General features: G+C 43.0%; 1 protein-coding gene across 2 annotated transcripts in view; it reads left to right on the top strand.

Annotated features, from left to right (window-relative positions):
• LOC140726126 (protein O-GlcNAcase-like) overlaps positions 1-16,366 on the top strand; it is a 303,790-nt gene that overhangs the window by 124,073 nt on the left and 163,351 nt on the right. For both annotated transcript variants that reach the window (XM_073042089.1, XM_073042091.1), the window contains exons 8-10: positions 2,236-2,417; positions 4,021-4,165; positions 9,638-9,854. In XM_073042089.1, coding sequence (XP_072898190.1) covers positions 2,236-2,417; positions 4,021-4,165; positions 9,638-9,854 — 544 coding nt within the window. The remainder of the gene's footprint in view (positions 1-2,235; positions 2,418-4,020; positions 4,166-9,637; positions 9,855-16,366) is intronic.

The raw sequence follows: 16,366 nt of genomic DNA on the forward strand, positions 1-16,366 counted from the left end.
CAAATTTTGTTCTTTTTAATGATAAAAATCCGTAAGATCATAAGATATAGGAGTAGAATTAGGCCATTTGGCCCTTCAAGTCTCTCCACCATTTAATCTTGGCTGATCCTTTTCTTTCCCCTCCTCAACCCCACTCCCCAGCCTTCTCCCTGTGTCCAATCCAGAATCCATCAAGCTCTGCCTTAAAGGCACCCAATGACCTAGCCTCCACAGCTGTCTGTGGTAATAAACTCCTTAAATTCGCCATCCTCTGGTTAAAGAAATTTCTCTGCATCTCTGTTTTAAATGGACGCCCATCTATCCTGAGGCTGTGCCCTCTTGTCCTAGCCTCCCCCATCATGGGAAACATCCTTTCTACATCAACTCTTTCTAGGCCTTTTTGCACTCAAAAGGTTTCAATGAGATCCCACCTCTTCCTTCTAAATTCCAGCATGTACAGATCCAGAGCTATCAAACGTTCTTTGTATGATAACCCTTACATTCCCAGAATCATCCTTGTGAACAGCCTCTGAACCCTCTCCAATGCTAGCACATCCTTTCATAGTCGAGGAGCCCAAAACTGTCCACAATACTCAAAGTGGGGCCTCACCAGTACCTTATAAAGCCTCAGCATCACATGCTGGTGCTTGTATTCTAGACCTCTTAAAATGAATGCTAACATTGCATTTGCCTTCCTCACCACCAATTACCTGCAAGTTAACCTTTAGGGTGTTCTGCACAAAGACTCCAAAGCCCCTTTGCATCTCAGATTTTTGGATTTTCTCTCCATTTAGAAAATAGTCTGCACATTTATTTCTTCTATCAAAGTGCATGACCAGGCATTTTCCAACATTGTATTTCATTTGCCACTTTCTTGTCCATTATCCTAATCTGTCTAAGTCATCTTGCAGCCTACCTATTTCCCCAACACTACCTACCCCTCCACCAATCTTCATATCATCTGCAAACCTGGCAACAAATCCATCTATTCCATCATCTAAATCATTGATATACAGCATAAAAAGATGCGGTCCCAACACAGACCCCTGTGGAACTCCACCAGTCACTGGCAGCCAACCAGAAAAGGATCCTTTTATTCCCACTCGCTTCCTCCTACCAATCAGCCAATGCTCTAACTTGTAATAACATTGGCCCTTAACTTGGTAAGCAGCCTCATTTATGGCACCTTGTCAAAGGCCTTCTGAAAGTCCAAATATACAACATCCACTACATCCCCTTTATCTATCCTACTTGTAGTTAACTCAAAGAATTCCAACAGGCAAGATTTTCCCTTAAGGAAACCATGCTGGCTTTGTCCTATCTTGTCCGGTGTCACCAAGTACTTCATCACCTCATCCTTAACAATTGACTCAAGATTTTCCAAACCATTGAGGTCAGGCTAACTAATCTATAATTTCCTTTCTGCTGCCTTTTTCCTTTCTTAAAGAATGGAGTGACATTTGCAATTTTCCAGTCCTCTAGCACCATGCCAGAGTCCAATGATTTTTTGAAAGATCATTACTAATACCTCCACAATCTCTTAACACTATCTCTTTCGGAACTCTAGGGTGCAGTTCATCTTGTCCTGATGACATATGTACCCTTAGGTTTCAGCTTTTGATCACCTTCTCCCTCGTAATAGTAACTGCACCCAGTTCTCATCCCTCACTCCCTTCAACATCTGACACACTGCTAGTGTCTTCCACAGTGAAGACTGATGCAAAATACCCATTTAGTTCATCCAGCATCTCCTTGTTCCCCGTTGCTATTTCTCTGGCCTCATTTTCTAGTGGTCCTATATCCACTCTCATTCCTCTTTTATTTTTCACATATTTGAAAAAGCCTTTGCTATCCACTTTTGAGATTGTTTACTAGCTTGCATTCATATTTCATCTTTTCCCTCCTAACAATTCTTTTAGTTGCCCTCTCTAGGCTTTTAAAACCAGTTTTCTGTCTTACCACTAATTTTTGCATTGTTGCATACGCTCTCTTTTGCTTTTACATTAGCTTTGACTTTAAATTCTTTTTTAAGTCATTAGTTGTATTAATGCATTTTAATTGCTCATTCACTTCATAAGTTCATTAGGGTTAGGAGGATGTCACTGAATTCCTTGAGCCTATTCTGTCATTCAGTGAGATAATGTCTAATCTGCGATTGAACTTCACATACTTTTTCCTGCAGTCCATGATAATCTATGAAGATGGTCAGCTGTTCCTGTATATCAACCATCGTAATATATCTTTTTTTTAATCCAGAATGATGTTGGTGGCCTAAAGACACTTCAGAAGAAATGGACTTCTTTCCTTAAAGCCCGTTTGGTGTGCTTTGATGAGGAAAATGAGATGTATTTTAATACAATTCATGATGTATTTACGCTGCAGCGGGACCCAGGTGACGCAGAGTCCACTGTTTTCTACGGAGTCTTTTCCACAAAATGGTGAGTACAGCTTGCAAGAAATATCTAATTTCAGTGGTGTGGATTTCCACGTGTTTGACAGCTCAAGGAAGATGTACTTTCAGTGGCCGCATGTAACGTGGAAGCAGGTTCGTGGGTTTGGTAAACGAGATAGAAAACACTGACTACAAATAAGTATATTAATCATTTATTTACAAACTGTAAAACTTCGACCAAACATTTAAGTTCCCTTAAGTTACACAAACTGCAAAAACTGAATATTCATCCAACAAATGGATGGTTTGTTACCTTCCCAAGTTCTATGAGGTACGCTTTAGAGAGGAAGTCTCCTGCACATGCTATTCTTTATAGCTGGAGTGTTTGAAACTGGATACTGGATGTCGTGGCACACAATCCGACCCGGAAGAAAGCAGCTGCAGTTTTCAAATGCACCAATCAGAGTTGATATGGCGGAGGTGGTTTTCAGCTGACAAATAAGCTACACCTCCACACTACACCACATTATTAGAGACCTCCTGTACCTAATAGAGAGGCCACTGAGTGTATGTTCATGGTCTTCTGCTGCTGTAGCCCATCCAGTCATGTTGTTCAGAGATGCTCTCCTGCACATCACTGTTCTAATGTGTGGAGGAAACCCATATGGTTACTTCCCTGGCTTCCCTTGCATTGCCTTCCTGTCAGCTTGAACCAGCCTGGCCATTCTCCTCTGATCTCTCTCATTAGCAAAATGGTTTTGCCTACAGACTGCTGCTCACGGGATGTTTTCTGTTGTTTGCGACATTCTCCGAAAACTCTAGAGTTTTCTACGGACTCTACCGACCCCTCAGTTAACGGTGGGGGTCCATTGCATAAAAAAGGTTGGGAACCCCTGCTCTGAAGACTGTTGTGCATTAATATCCCAAGAGATCAGCAATTTCTGAGATACTCATATCACATTGTCTGACACCAACAGTCATTCCATGGTCAAAGTCACTTAGATCTCATTTCTTTCCCATTCTGATGTTTGATCTGAACAACAACTGAATCTGCTTTAAGCATTGACTTGCTGCTTAACTGCTGGGAGTACTATCTGACTGTTTATTGGATCTCAAGGAATATAAGAACCACATCTGTCCTTGACCAAGAATGTTTTCTATTATAGACCTGGTTCCCTTTTAGAACTTCAGCTTGGAGGGTATTTTTAAATCCACCCATACGTCCAACACTCTCTTTGACCTCCTACCATCAGGCAGGAACTACTGTAGCATTAAGACAAGAACTGTTAGGATGGCAAACAGCTTCTCCCACAGGTCATGAGACTACTGAACTCAGGTCTCATCACACATGAAGCGCCAGTAGCGTTACATTGGTTATTTTTTTACTTGTTTTGTAGATGCACCTTATGCAAAATATCTATCTTCTGGAATATATTTTATTATTAATTTACTTGTGGTGATATTACTTTATGTGTGAGTTATAGGTACTGTATTGTGCACCTTGGTCCACAGGACTGTTGTTTTGTTTGGTGGTATACATGTATGGGGTGGAATGACAATGAACTTGAAATCACGATATTTGCTAAGTAGTAAGGACTACATTGGGGAGAAATAATGTTCTTGTTTAAACTGCCATTTCTTGTCTCCAGGGACAACAAAGTTATTTCTGCAGTGTGTACCTACAGCATTAAGGAAGTGAATCGCACTTTCCATGGGCCATACATGGAATATAAAGGCGATGCGAGGAAATGGGTTGTATTCGAGGGTGAAGTTCCGGATCCCCGACCTGGCATGGTAAGAGGAAGCAGTACCACAGTAAGGAATTTCCAAACAGTGGAATACTGCACCTTGAAATGAGGAAAACATTGTTTGTTGGTTTTTCAAATATGTAAGACCATTTTTAAGGTCTTAAAAGTAATTTTCAGGAGATACAAGAGACTGCAGCTACTGGAATTTGGATCAGAAGTTAAACTGTGGGTTAAGCAGTATCTGTGGAACCAAAGGACTGGTGGACGTTTTGGGTTCAAATCCTATTAAAGGGCTGAGGGATGATGGACCGTATGTCAAAGTGAAAGGCAGGGGTTGAGACAGAGGTCGGTAGATGTCTTGTGGAATCATGTACAGGGTGTGGGTGACAGATGGAGCCAGGGAGGTTAGGGAGAGAGTAGGAGTATTAAATTAAAAGGCTGATAGGTGACAGATGGAAACCTCAAGTTAAGAACAAGAACCAGAAATGGATAACTTCACTAACCAAAAAAACCTCACTCAGCCCAACACTGAACTTACTATCTTTCCTTTCGGTTAGTCCTGACAAAGGGTTTCGGCCCGAAACGTTGACAGCGCTTCTCCCTATAGATGCTGCCTGGCCTGCTGTGTTCTACCAGCATTTTGTGTGTGTTGTTGTCCGCAACCTATGGACACACTTTCAAGGGCATCACAACTCATATTCTCAATATTTATTCTTTCTTTCTTTCTTTATTTATTTATAATTATTAGTTTTTTTGTATTTCCAAAATGTTTTGTCTTTTGCATATTGGTTGTTGGTCTGTCTTTGTTGAGTGCAGTTTTTCATTGGTTCTACTGTTTTTCTTCTATATATATAATAGTAAATGCCCACAGGAAAATGAATCTCAGGGTAATTGGTGACATATATGTGCTTTGATAATGAATGTATTGATAATAATGTGTCCATCAGCATAGGTACAACATGGGCTGTGTGCTTAGCCCCATGCTCTCTTTACTAAATACTCATGACTGTGTGGCAAAGCAGAGCCCCAATGTCATATTCAAATTGGTGACGACACCACTGTTGTCGGCCGAATCAAAGGTGGAGACGAATCAGCACATAGGAGAGAGGCTGAAAATCTGGCCGAGTGGTGCCACAACAACAACCTGTTTACTCAATGTCATCAAGACCAAGGAGCTGATTATTGACTTCAGGAGGAGGAAACCAGAGGTCCATGAGACGGTCCTTATCGGGTATCAAAGGTGGAGAGAATCAGTAACTTTTAATTCCTTGGTGTTATCATTTTAGAGGACCTGTCCTGGGCCCAGCATATAGGTGCAATTATGAAGAATGCATGGCGGCCTCTACTTCCTTGGGAATTGTGAAGACTCTGTATGATATCTAAAACTTTGACAAACTTCTGTAGATGCGTAGCAGAGAGTATATTGACTGGCTGTATCACAGCCTGGTATGAAAACACCAAAGCCTTAAACGGAAAATCCTACAAAAAGTAGTGGATACATCTCAGTTCATCACGAGTAAAGCCCTCCCCTCAATTGAGTACATCTACACGGAGCATTGTCGCAGGAAGGCAGCATCCATCATCGTGGACTCCATCACCCAGGTCTTGCTCTCTTCTTGCTGCTGCCATCAGGAAGAAGGTACAGGAGCCACAGGACTCACACCACCATGTGCTTCTACAGTTATTACCCCTCAATCATCAGGTTCCTGAACCAAAGGGGATAATTTCACTCAACTTGCCCCATCTTTGAAATGTTCCCACAACCTATGGACTGACTTTCAAGGACTCTTTATCTCACGGTCTCGATACTTACTGCTTATTTATTTATTATTATTATTTCTTTATTTTTGTATTCATAGTTTGTTGTCCTTTACACATTGGTTGATTGCCCAAGTTGGTGCAGTCTTTCATTGATTGTGATATGGTTATTATATGGATTTATAGAGTATGCCTGCAAGAAAATGAATCTCAGGATTGTATATGGTGACATATATTCTGAAAATAAATTTACTTTGAACTTTCATCATCTTTCGTGTAATGTGATGAGCTAAACTGAATGCAATACTCCAGCTACAAGCTAATTAGAGTCTTATTCTGGAGTCTTCAACTCAGCTCATAAACTCATACCATAAACTCAACTCAATACCTCAGCTAATAAAGGCAAGTGTGACTTCCTCCACCTCTACTGGCCTTATCCACTTGTGAGGCCACTTTCAGCGAGCTACAGACTTGATCCCCAAAACTCCACCCTACATCCTGTCACAGAGATCTCCTTTGTTCTCTCCACCTCTTCATGCTCCTCTGAAATTTAAAACATGCTTATTTTTTCCTTTTCCCTGTCAGTTGAGAAGTCATCGACGTGCAGTATACACTGTTTACCCCCAGCATTCTTTTGTTTTTATTTCTGATTTCCAACACTTGCAAATTTCTCCCTTTTCATCTCTCTGTATTAGAATTCACAATTGCATTGCGTCAAGGTGTCAAGATCAGGGGCCAGTGATTTCACACTGCAAGGATGTCCCTTTAGAATGAGATGAGTAGGAATTTCTTCAGCCAGAAGCTGGTGAATTCATTGCCACAAACGGCTGTGGAGGCCAGATCAATGGATATATTTGAAGCGGAGGTTGATAGGTTCTTGATTATTCAGTATGTCTCAGGTTGAGTGGTGGACTGGAGGTGTTGCTATCAAAAGAGGTGTAGGGTGCTCCTTCCCTCCACTAGCCTGCAGGAGGGCAAGGTGTAGCACCTGCTTAGCTCCCCACCACACCTCCGCCCCAATCAGGTCACGTGAAGCCATGGGAGCAGGCCTAATGTGATGGTTGTTTGAGCAGCTGGTGCATATCACAGGTCCTGGTTATGCAACCGTAGATGCCAAGCAGACAATTTCTGTCTTGTAAAGACACTGCCCAGAAGAAGACAATGGTAAAACACTTCTGTACAAAGATTTGGCAAGAGCAATCATTGTCATGGAAAGACCATTATAGTCTACAGCATATGAACATAGTGAACGAACGTCAAAGGTTATGGGGAGAAGGCAGGTGAATGTGGTTGAGCAGGATAGTAAATTGGCCATGATAAAATAGCAGAGCAGACTCGATAGGCTGAATGCCCTAATTCTGTTCCAATGTCTTGTGCCTTATGGACAAGAAAATGCAACTTTTCATATAGAGGGTTCTGTGGAATTTTCCAGCTCAGAGGGCATTAAAAAGGGCTTGAACATTCATTTCTGAAATCATTATATTTTTGAGCATTAAGGGAATCAGAAATAGGAGAATTGGAAGGGAGTGATGGCATTAAACATAGCACAGCACAGTGTAGGCTCTTTGTCCTTCGATGTTGTGCTATCCTATCTAGACATACTCCAGGATCAATCTTGCCCTTTCCTCTGAAACAGCCCATAGCCTTCCATTTTTCTATCATCCATGAGTCTGTCAAAGAGTCTCTTAGATGTCCATATTATATTAACCTCTGCCACCATCCCCAGCACTGCGTTCCAGGCACCCACCACTCTGTGTGTTATTGAGAAAAACACCTTCCTCTGACATCTCCCTGATGCTTTCCTCCACTCGCCCTCAACAGATGTCCTCTGGTATCGGCCGTTGCTGTGCTGGAGGAAAAAGATGCTGGCTCTCCACTCTGTCTGTGCCTCTGGGCAGAAGGACTGCTGAAATCCCAGTACTCATGGTGGCGTAGTGATTAGCGTGACGCTGTTACAGCTCGGGGTGTTCTGGGGGCACCGTTCTGTAAGGAGTCTCTGTAGGTCCTTAGAGTGGACTATTGTCATTTGAGCTACAGTGGCTTGATAAAGTATTCAGCCCCCACAACTATTTCCACCTTTTACTACCCCATTTTCTAAATTCAAAATATATTGAAGTAGGTTTTTTGAACTGATCTACAAAACATTGTGCATCATGTCAAATCAGAAGAAAAATTTAAAAATCTGTCAACAATTTACTAAATATTTTTAAAAAAACAAAATTATGAGGCTGTAAAAGTATTCGTCTCCTTTGTAATTACTACGCTAACTTTCCTACCTTACCGACTTACCCAATTTGTTAATGTAGAAAATAGGAGGGATCACCTGTTTTCCATGAATCCATAAGAATAAATACCCTCTCCCTCTGTGAGGTCCGACAGTATGGTATATTTTCAGCAGGCCAAACCAAAATGAAGGCAAAGAGCATTGAAAACAAGTCAGGGAAATGATAATAGAAAAGCACAAATCTGAGGAAGGGGACAAGACCATCTCAAAGGCACGGAAGATTCCTCAGAGCTCAGAGGCAATACTTTGTGGGAAAAGCGGAAAAAATATGAATCCACAGTCGCACTGCCTTGGTCAGGCCACCCCTCTAAACTTAGCCCCCAGAGAAGAATGGCATTTGTAAGAGAGGCTACCGTGATGCCAACAGTCACTCTGAGTGAGCTGCAGAAGTCAGCGGCTACAACTGGAGATGAAGTTCATGGCTTCACAATCTCTAAGGCCTGGCACAAAAAGGGCATTTATGAAAAGTGGCAAGGAAGAAACCCTGGCTAAAAAGGAGCATTTCCTTGTCCGTAAGGAATTTGCAAAGCATCATTTAGAAGGTACTGTAGCAACGTGATCAGGCAAGACTAAAGTGGAACTTTTTGGCCTCAATGCCAAGTGGTACATGTGACATGAATTTAACACTACCTATCAGCCTGGTAAAACCATCCCTACTGTAAAGTTTGGTGGAGGTAGCATCATGCCATGGGAATGCTTTTCAGCAGCAGGGACTGGAAATCTGGTCAGGATGGATGGGAAGATGACTACTGCTTGATACAGAGAGATTCTAGGAAAAAAAGCTGCTAGCATCTGCCAGGTAGATCGTCTTTCAGCAGGACAACGACCCAAAGCACACTGCCAGAGCAACCACGGAGTGGCTCAAACGAAGGAAATTGTTGTCCTCGAGTGGCCCAGTCAACCTGACCTTAACCCGATCAAATATCTCTGGCAAGACCTCAAGATTGCTGTCCACCGCTACTCCCCAAATAACCTGGCACAGCTTGAGCAATTTTGCAAGGAGGAATGGGCAAATTTTGTTCCATCATGTTGTGGAAAGCTAAAAGAAACTTATCCAAAAAGACTATTGGCTGTAATATCTGCAGGGGATGATTCAACTAAGTATTGAGCAAAGGGGGATGAATACTTTTGAACTGTTAACATTTCAGTTTTTGAATTTTAAAGATTTTAGGTGCTTTACAATTTTCCCTGTTTTTTTTGGGCTCTACTGTGGGGGAAAAAGGAGCAGGTGATTCATAAATAAAAATTCTCAGTTAAATTGATCAAAATCCCTGGTTGTAATACTCACTCATGAGGACAAAGGGTTTGGGGATGAATACTTTTCCAAGGCACTGTCTATGTAGAGAATTAGGACGAGGGGTACCTGAGTGAAAGGGAACTGGTTAAGAAACTATCTGACTGTGGCAAACATTGTTAAAGAAGCAGCCATCATCAGAGATCCAAAATCCGAGTGATATTTTCCATGTTTTATTTTAGTGCATCACTGATGAGCTGAAAAAGAAAGGCTATAATACATCGTTAGATCTTCCAGACAACGTGCTAATGTTTATTCGAGATCATCTGCTATTGGCAGGAACTATAACTCCAATTGATAAGAAGCCACTCCTAATCATGAAAGACACGCGGTATTCCAAGATTACTGTCCAGAGAGAAAATTCCCGAAATGGTTATGAAATTTTCTACTTGGGAACAGGTAAGAAGCTGTACCCTGTCTTCTTGTATATCAGTGGTCAGCTTTCTCCTTTGCTGTTTGGGCGGTACATTCAGTGGCCAGTTTATTCGTGCACCTAACCCAGTGGCCGCTGAGTGTATGCTCATGGTCTTCTGCTGCTGTAGCCCATCCACTTCGAGGTTTGACCTGTATCCTGTTCAGTATTTAAGTTACTGTCGCTTTCCTGTTAGTTTGAACCAGTCTGGCCATTCTCCTCTGCCCTCACTCATTAATAAGGTGTCTTCACCCACAGAACCACCACTCACTGAATGCTTTTTGTTTTTGTACCATTCTCTGAAAACTCAAAAGACTATTTGTGAAAATTCCTGGAGATCATCAGTTTCTGAGATACTCAAATCACCCCATCTGGCACCAACAATCATTCCACGGTCAAAGTACTTAGAACACATTTTTCCCCCATTCTGATATTTGGTCTGAGCAACAACTGAACCTCTTGACCATGTTTGCATGTTTTTACACAGTTAGTTGTTGCCACGTGATTGGCTGATTAGATATTTGCATTAATGTGCAGGTGTATGGGTGTACCTAATAAAGTGGCCACTGAGTGTCCCCCCCCCCCCCCCCCCCCCCGGTGGAATTCCTTTCAAAAGCATTTTGTGGATTGACAAAACATTATGGTCTTCTCAGTGATACCCAAAACGTGAGAATCAATATGAAAGTTGCTTTTCTTGCAGTTCCTGAGACAGCAATAGAACTTATACCAAGTAGAATTAATTCCTCTTGACCTGAAGCACAGGAAGGGCATCATAGAAACAGAAAAACAGAAACATAGAAAACCTACAGCACAATACAGGCCCTTTGGCGTACAAAGCTCTTCCGAACAAGTCCTTACCTTAGAAATTACCTAGGGTTACCCATAGCCCTCTATTTTCCTAAGCTCCATGTATCCATCCAGGAGCCTCTAAAAATACCCTATGGTATCCGCCTCCACCAACGTCAGCGGCAGCCCATTCCACACACTCACCACTCTGTGTAAAAAAAAAAAACCATACCTACCTCTGACATCTCCTCTGTACCTACTTCCAAGCTGTAGCTCCCTAAAACTGTGCCCTCTCATGATAGCCATTTCAGCCCTGGGAAAAAGCCTCTGGCTATCCACACGATCAATGTCTCTCATCATCTCGCACACCTCTATCAGGTCACCTCTTATCCTCTGTTGCTCCAAGGAGAAAAGGCTGAGTTCATTCAACCTATTCTCATGAGGCATGCTCCCCAATCCAGGCAACATCCTGGTAAATCTCCTCTGCACCCTTTCTATGGTTTCCACATCCTTCCTGTAGTGAGGCGACCAGAACTGAGCACAGTACTCCAAGTGGGGTCTGACCAGGGTCCTATTAGCTGCAATACTCTCACTGTGCTCCAAAAATCAATCCCATGAGGCCAATGCACTGTATGCCTTCTTAACCACAGCGTCAACCTGCGCAGCAGCTTTGAGTGTCCTATGGACTCGGACCCCAAGATCCCTCTGATCCTCCACACTGCCAAGAGTCTTACCATTAATACTATATTCTGCTATCATATTTGACCTACCAAAATGAACCACTTCACACTTAAATGGGTTGAACTCCATCTGCCACTTCTCAGCCCAGTTTTGCAGCCTGCTGTAACCTCTGACAGCCCTCCACACTGTCCACAACACACCCAACTTTTGTGTCATCAGCAGATTTACTAATCCATCCCTCCACTTCCTCATCCAGGTCATTTATAAAAATCACGAAGAGTAGGGGTCCCAGAAGAGATACCTGAGGCACTCCACTGGTGACTGACCTCCATGCAGAATATGACCCGTCTACAACCACTCTTTGCCTTTTGTGGGCAAGCCAGTTCTGGATCCACAAAGCAATGTCCCCTTGGATCCCATGCCTCCTTACTTTCTCAATAAACCTTGCATGGGGTGCCTTATCAAATGTCTTGCTGAAACCCATATACACTACATCTACTGCTTCATCAGTGTGTTTAGTCACATCCTCAAAAAATCCGATCAGGCTCGTAAGGCACGACCTGCCTTTGACAAAGCCATGCTGACTATTCCTAATCAGATTATGCCTTTCCAAATGTTCGTAAATCCTTCCTCTCAGGATCTTCTCCATCAACTGAAGACTCACTGGTCTATCATTTCCTGGGCTGTCTCTACACTGTTTCTTAAATAAGGGAATAACATCCGCAATCATCCGGAACCTGTCCCGTACCCATTGATGATGCAAAGATCATCGCCAGAGGCTCAGCAATCTCTTCACTCACTTCCCACAGTAGACTGGGGTACATCTTGTCCGGTCCAGGTGACTTATCCAAGTAGATGCTTTCCAAAAGCTCCAGCACATCCTCTTTCTTAATATCTACATGCTCAAGCTTTTCAGTCCTCTGTAAGTCATCCCCACAATTGCCAAATCCTTTTTCCGATGAATACTGAAGCAAAGTACTCATTAGGTACCTCTGCTCTCTCCTCTGGTTCCGTACACACATTTCCACTGTCACACTTGATTGGTCTTATTCTCTCATGTCTTATCCTCTTGCTCTTCACATACTTGTAGAATGCTTTGGGGTTTCCTTAATCCTGTCCACCAAGGCCTTCTCATGGCCTCTTCTGGTACTCCTAATTTTATTCTTAAGCTTCTTCCTGCTAGCCTTATAATCTTTTAGATCTCTATCATTACCTCGTTTTTTGAACCTTTTGTAAGCTCTTCTTTTCTTCTTGACTAGATTTACAACAGCCTTTGTACACCACGGTTCCTGTACCCTACCATCCTTTCCCTGTCTCATTGGAATGTACCTATGTAGAACTCCACGCAAATATCCCCTGAACATTTGCCACATTCCTGCTGTACATTTCCTTGAGAACATCTCTTCCCAATTTTTGCTTCCAAGTTCCTACCTGATAGCCTCATATTTCCTTTACTCCAATTAAACACTTCCCTAACTTGTCTGTTCCTGTCCCTCTCCAATGTTATGGTAATGCAGATAGAATTGTGATCACTATTTCCAAAATGCTCTCCCGCTGAGAGACCTGACACCTGACTAGGTTCATTTCCCAATACCAGATCAAGTACAGCCTCTCCTCTTGCAGGCTTATCGACATATTGTGTCAAGAAACCTTCCTGAATGCATCTAACAAACTCTACCCCATCTAAACCCTTCATTCTAGGGAGATGCCAATCAATATTTGGGAAATTAAAATCTCCCACCACGACAACCCTGTTATTATTACACCTTTTCAGAATCTGTCTCCCTATCTGCTCCTTGATGTCCCTGTTACTAGTGGATGGTCTATAAAAAACACCCAGTAGAGTTATTGACCACTTTCTGTTCCTAACTTCCACCCACAGAGACTCAGTAGACAATCCCTCCATGTCTTCCTCCTTTTTTGCAGCCGTGACTATCTCTGATCAACAATGCCACACTCCCACCCCTTTTGCCCTCCTCCCCGTCCTTTCTGGATCTAAAGCCTGGCAGTTGAAGTAACGATTCCTGCCCCTGAGCTATCCAAGTCTCTGTAATGGCCACCATGTCATAGCTCCAAGTTCTGATCCACGCTCTAAGCTCATCCGCTTTGTTCATAATACTCCTTGCACTAAAATAGACACAACCCAAACCATTGGTCTAAGCGCGTCCCTTCTCTATCACCTACCTATCCTCCCTCTCACACTGTCTTCAAGCTTTCTGTATTTGTGAGCCAGATGCCTCTTCCTCTGTCTCTTCAGTTCGGCTCCCACCCCCCCAACAATTCTAGTTTAAACTCTCCCCCTTGCCTTAGCAAAGCTACCCGCCAGGATACTGGTCCCCCTGAGGTTTAAGTGCAACCCATTCTTTTTGTACAGGTCACACCTGCCCCAAAAGAGGTCCCAATGATCCAGAAATGATCCCTGCCCCCTGTTCCAATGCCTCAGCCATGCGTTTATCTTCCAACTCATTCTATCCCTGTGCTCACTCATGTGGCACAGGCAGTAATCCTGAGATTCCTACCTATGTCGTTGGTACCAATATGTACCATGTCCTCTGGCTGTTCTCCTTCCCACTTCAGGATATCGTGGACACGATCAGAAACATGCTGGACCTTGGCACCTGGGAGGCAAACTACCATCCATGTTTCTTTCCTGCGTCCACAGAATTGCCTGTCTGACCCCCTAATTATAGAGTCCCCCATTATTGTTGCCATCTCTTCCTTTCCCTACCCTTCCTGAGCCACAGAGCCGGACTCTGTGCCACTGTTGCTTCCCCCAGGTAGGCTGTTCCCCCCAACAGTACTGAAGCAGGAGTACTTATTGTAAAGGGGGGCAGCCACAGGGGTACTCTCTAGCCTCTGACTCCTGCCCTTCCCTCTTCTGACTGTTACCCACTTCATGGTTGCCTTCTAAATTATAATGCCGTCACTTTTGGGCAGAGGGTGAAAGAACCTATCCAGAGTTCTGAAGCTGATTATTAAGTAGCAGCTTTCCTGTTTGGACATCTAGATAAGATCAATTATGGTGTCTCTTTGCCGCAGAGTATTCACAGTATCGTTATTGGTTATGGTACAGAGAGGGGCCATTTAACCCACAATGTCTGCTGTCTATGCTCTAGTTTCATGCCTTCTACAATTTGAATGCAGTTTGAGATGTAGCAACACCGACTGACTGTCTGAAGGTTATTGATATGCCTGTATTCTTGACAGTCTGTTCCTCTTAAACCTTTCCTCCGCATTTTAAACTTTTGCCCTCTAGTTCTTGCTGTGGAGGGAAGACTGAATGCATTCACCCTATCTAAGCCCCTATTGATTTTTATACACTTCTATAAGATCACCTTAAAGGCAGGGGTCCCGACCAGTGGTCCACAGACCCCTTCCTTAATGGTATTGGACCATAGCATAAAGAGGTTGGGAACCCCTGCTCTACGGAATAAGGTCTAGCTTACCCATCCTCTGCCTCAGGCCCTCAAGGTCTTTCAGCAGCCCTGTAAATCTTTTCTTCACTTTTTCCAGTTTAATCACATCTTTCCTACATCAGGGTGACCAAAGCACAGTTCTGCAATTGTGGACTTAAATTAAGGACCCCCATCACCCAGGATATGCCCTCTTCCCATTGCTACCATCAGGGAGGAGTACACTCAATGATTCTGCAACAGCTTCTTCACCTCTGCGATCAGCTTTCTGAAGCAACCCGTGAAAACTATTTTTGTTCACTTTTAATTTAGTATTTCATATATATGTCTTTTTGTAATTTATAGTTTTTTGTGTATTGCATTGTACTGCTGCCACAAAACAACAATTTTCAGAACATATGCCAGTGATAATAATCCTGATTCTGAAGCTAACCAGTGTCCTGTACAACCTTCCAACTTTTATACTCAGTGCCCTGAATCACCAAGTCCAGCGTGCCAAATGTTTTCTTCACCACTCTGTCTGTGACTTCACTTTCAGTGAACCACGTCTTCTGTTCTCTGTCTCCCCCACAGAGCCCTGTCGTTCACTGTGAAAATCCGACCTGGACTGGACTTCCCAAAATGCAACACCTTGTATTTATTTATCCGAATTAAACTCATTTGCCATTCTTCAGCCCACGTACTCAGCTGACAAAGAACCCCCTCCAATTTTTGATAACCTTCTTTATTGTCCACTATACCATCTATTTTATTGTCATCTGCCATTGATTGCTGTATGAGGAAGTATTTAGCCCAAAGTATGCACTAGCATCGTCAATCAATACTGCAATCATTTCTGAGGGACTGAATTTGGCTCCAGAGTGTCACCCATTCAATTTTATAACACTTTAGAAATAGGGCTGTGGAATCTTTTAACATTCACCTTAGCCAAATGGAATGCAGTTTAACATTTTGTCCAAGGGTCTGCTTATGTAGACATAAATTCCATTGTTGGCTGTCATCCAGTTGCTCACATTGAAACAAGACAGCTATGACACTAACTTATTGCCTGTTACATTGTTGGCATTCAGGGCAGCAATGAAGGTCTTCCACCTCTGGTGGTGTTCAGGGCTTCCTTCATCGTCTCAGTAGCTTCCTCTAGGTTTTCACTCCTGTCTGCCATGCAAGTCTCGGGTGGAGACTCTGGAATACCATCATACTCAGATGTAGAAGGATTCTTCATAGCTATTTCCATAATGGCTCTTTACCAGTCGGTTGCCAGCCCTGAGCTGACCCCCGAACCTGGGAGGACCAGTGGACCACTCCTAGTCTGTCCTCTACCCTTTGACCTGTTTGACATGGGTGACCCTACCAAGAGCCAAAGCATAAAGCCCTGACTCCAGCCAACATAGCTCTCTGGGTCATTGAGGCACGCAAGCCTCCAAAAAGGTTGTGATCATCTTGGAGGGCTATGACACTGATTGTCTATAAGTCATTCACATAAGTTTTGGGGAGATATTTTTGTTTTATTTCATGAGAAAGTAGTGAATTTATGAATGTAGCAATTTAAAATGCTAAGGTGCATTTAATTCACCATCTATTATACAGAGCATGCCACAGTGCCAGTGAAGCAGTTGTGT

This window comes from Hemitrygon akajei, chromosome 4 (assembly GCF_048418815.1).
Source record: "Hemitrygon akajei chromosome 4, sHemAka1.3, whole genome shotgun sequence".
Lineage (NCBI taxonomy): Eukaryota > Metazoa > Chordata > Chondrichthyes > Myliobatiformes > Dasyatidae > Hemitrygon > Hemitrygon akajei.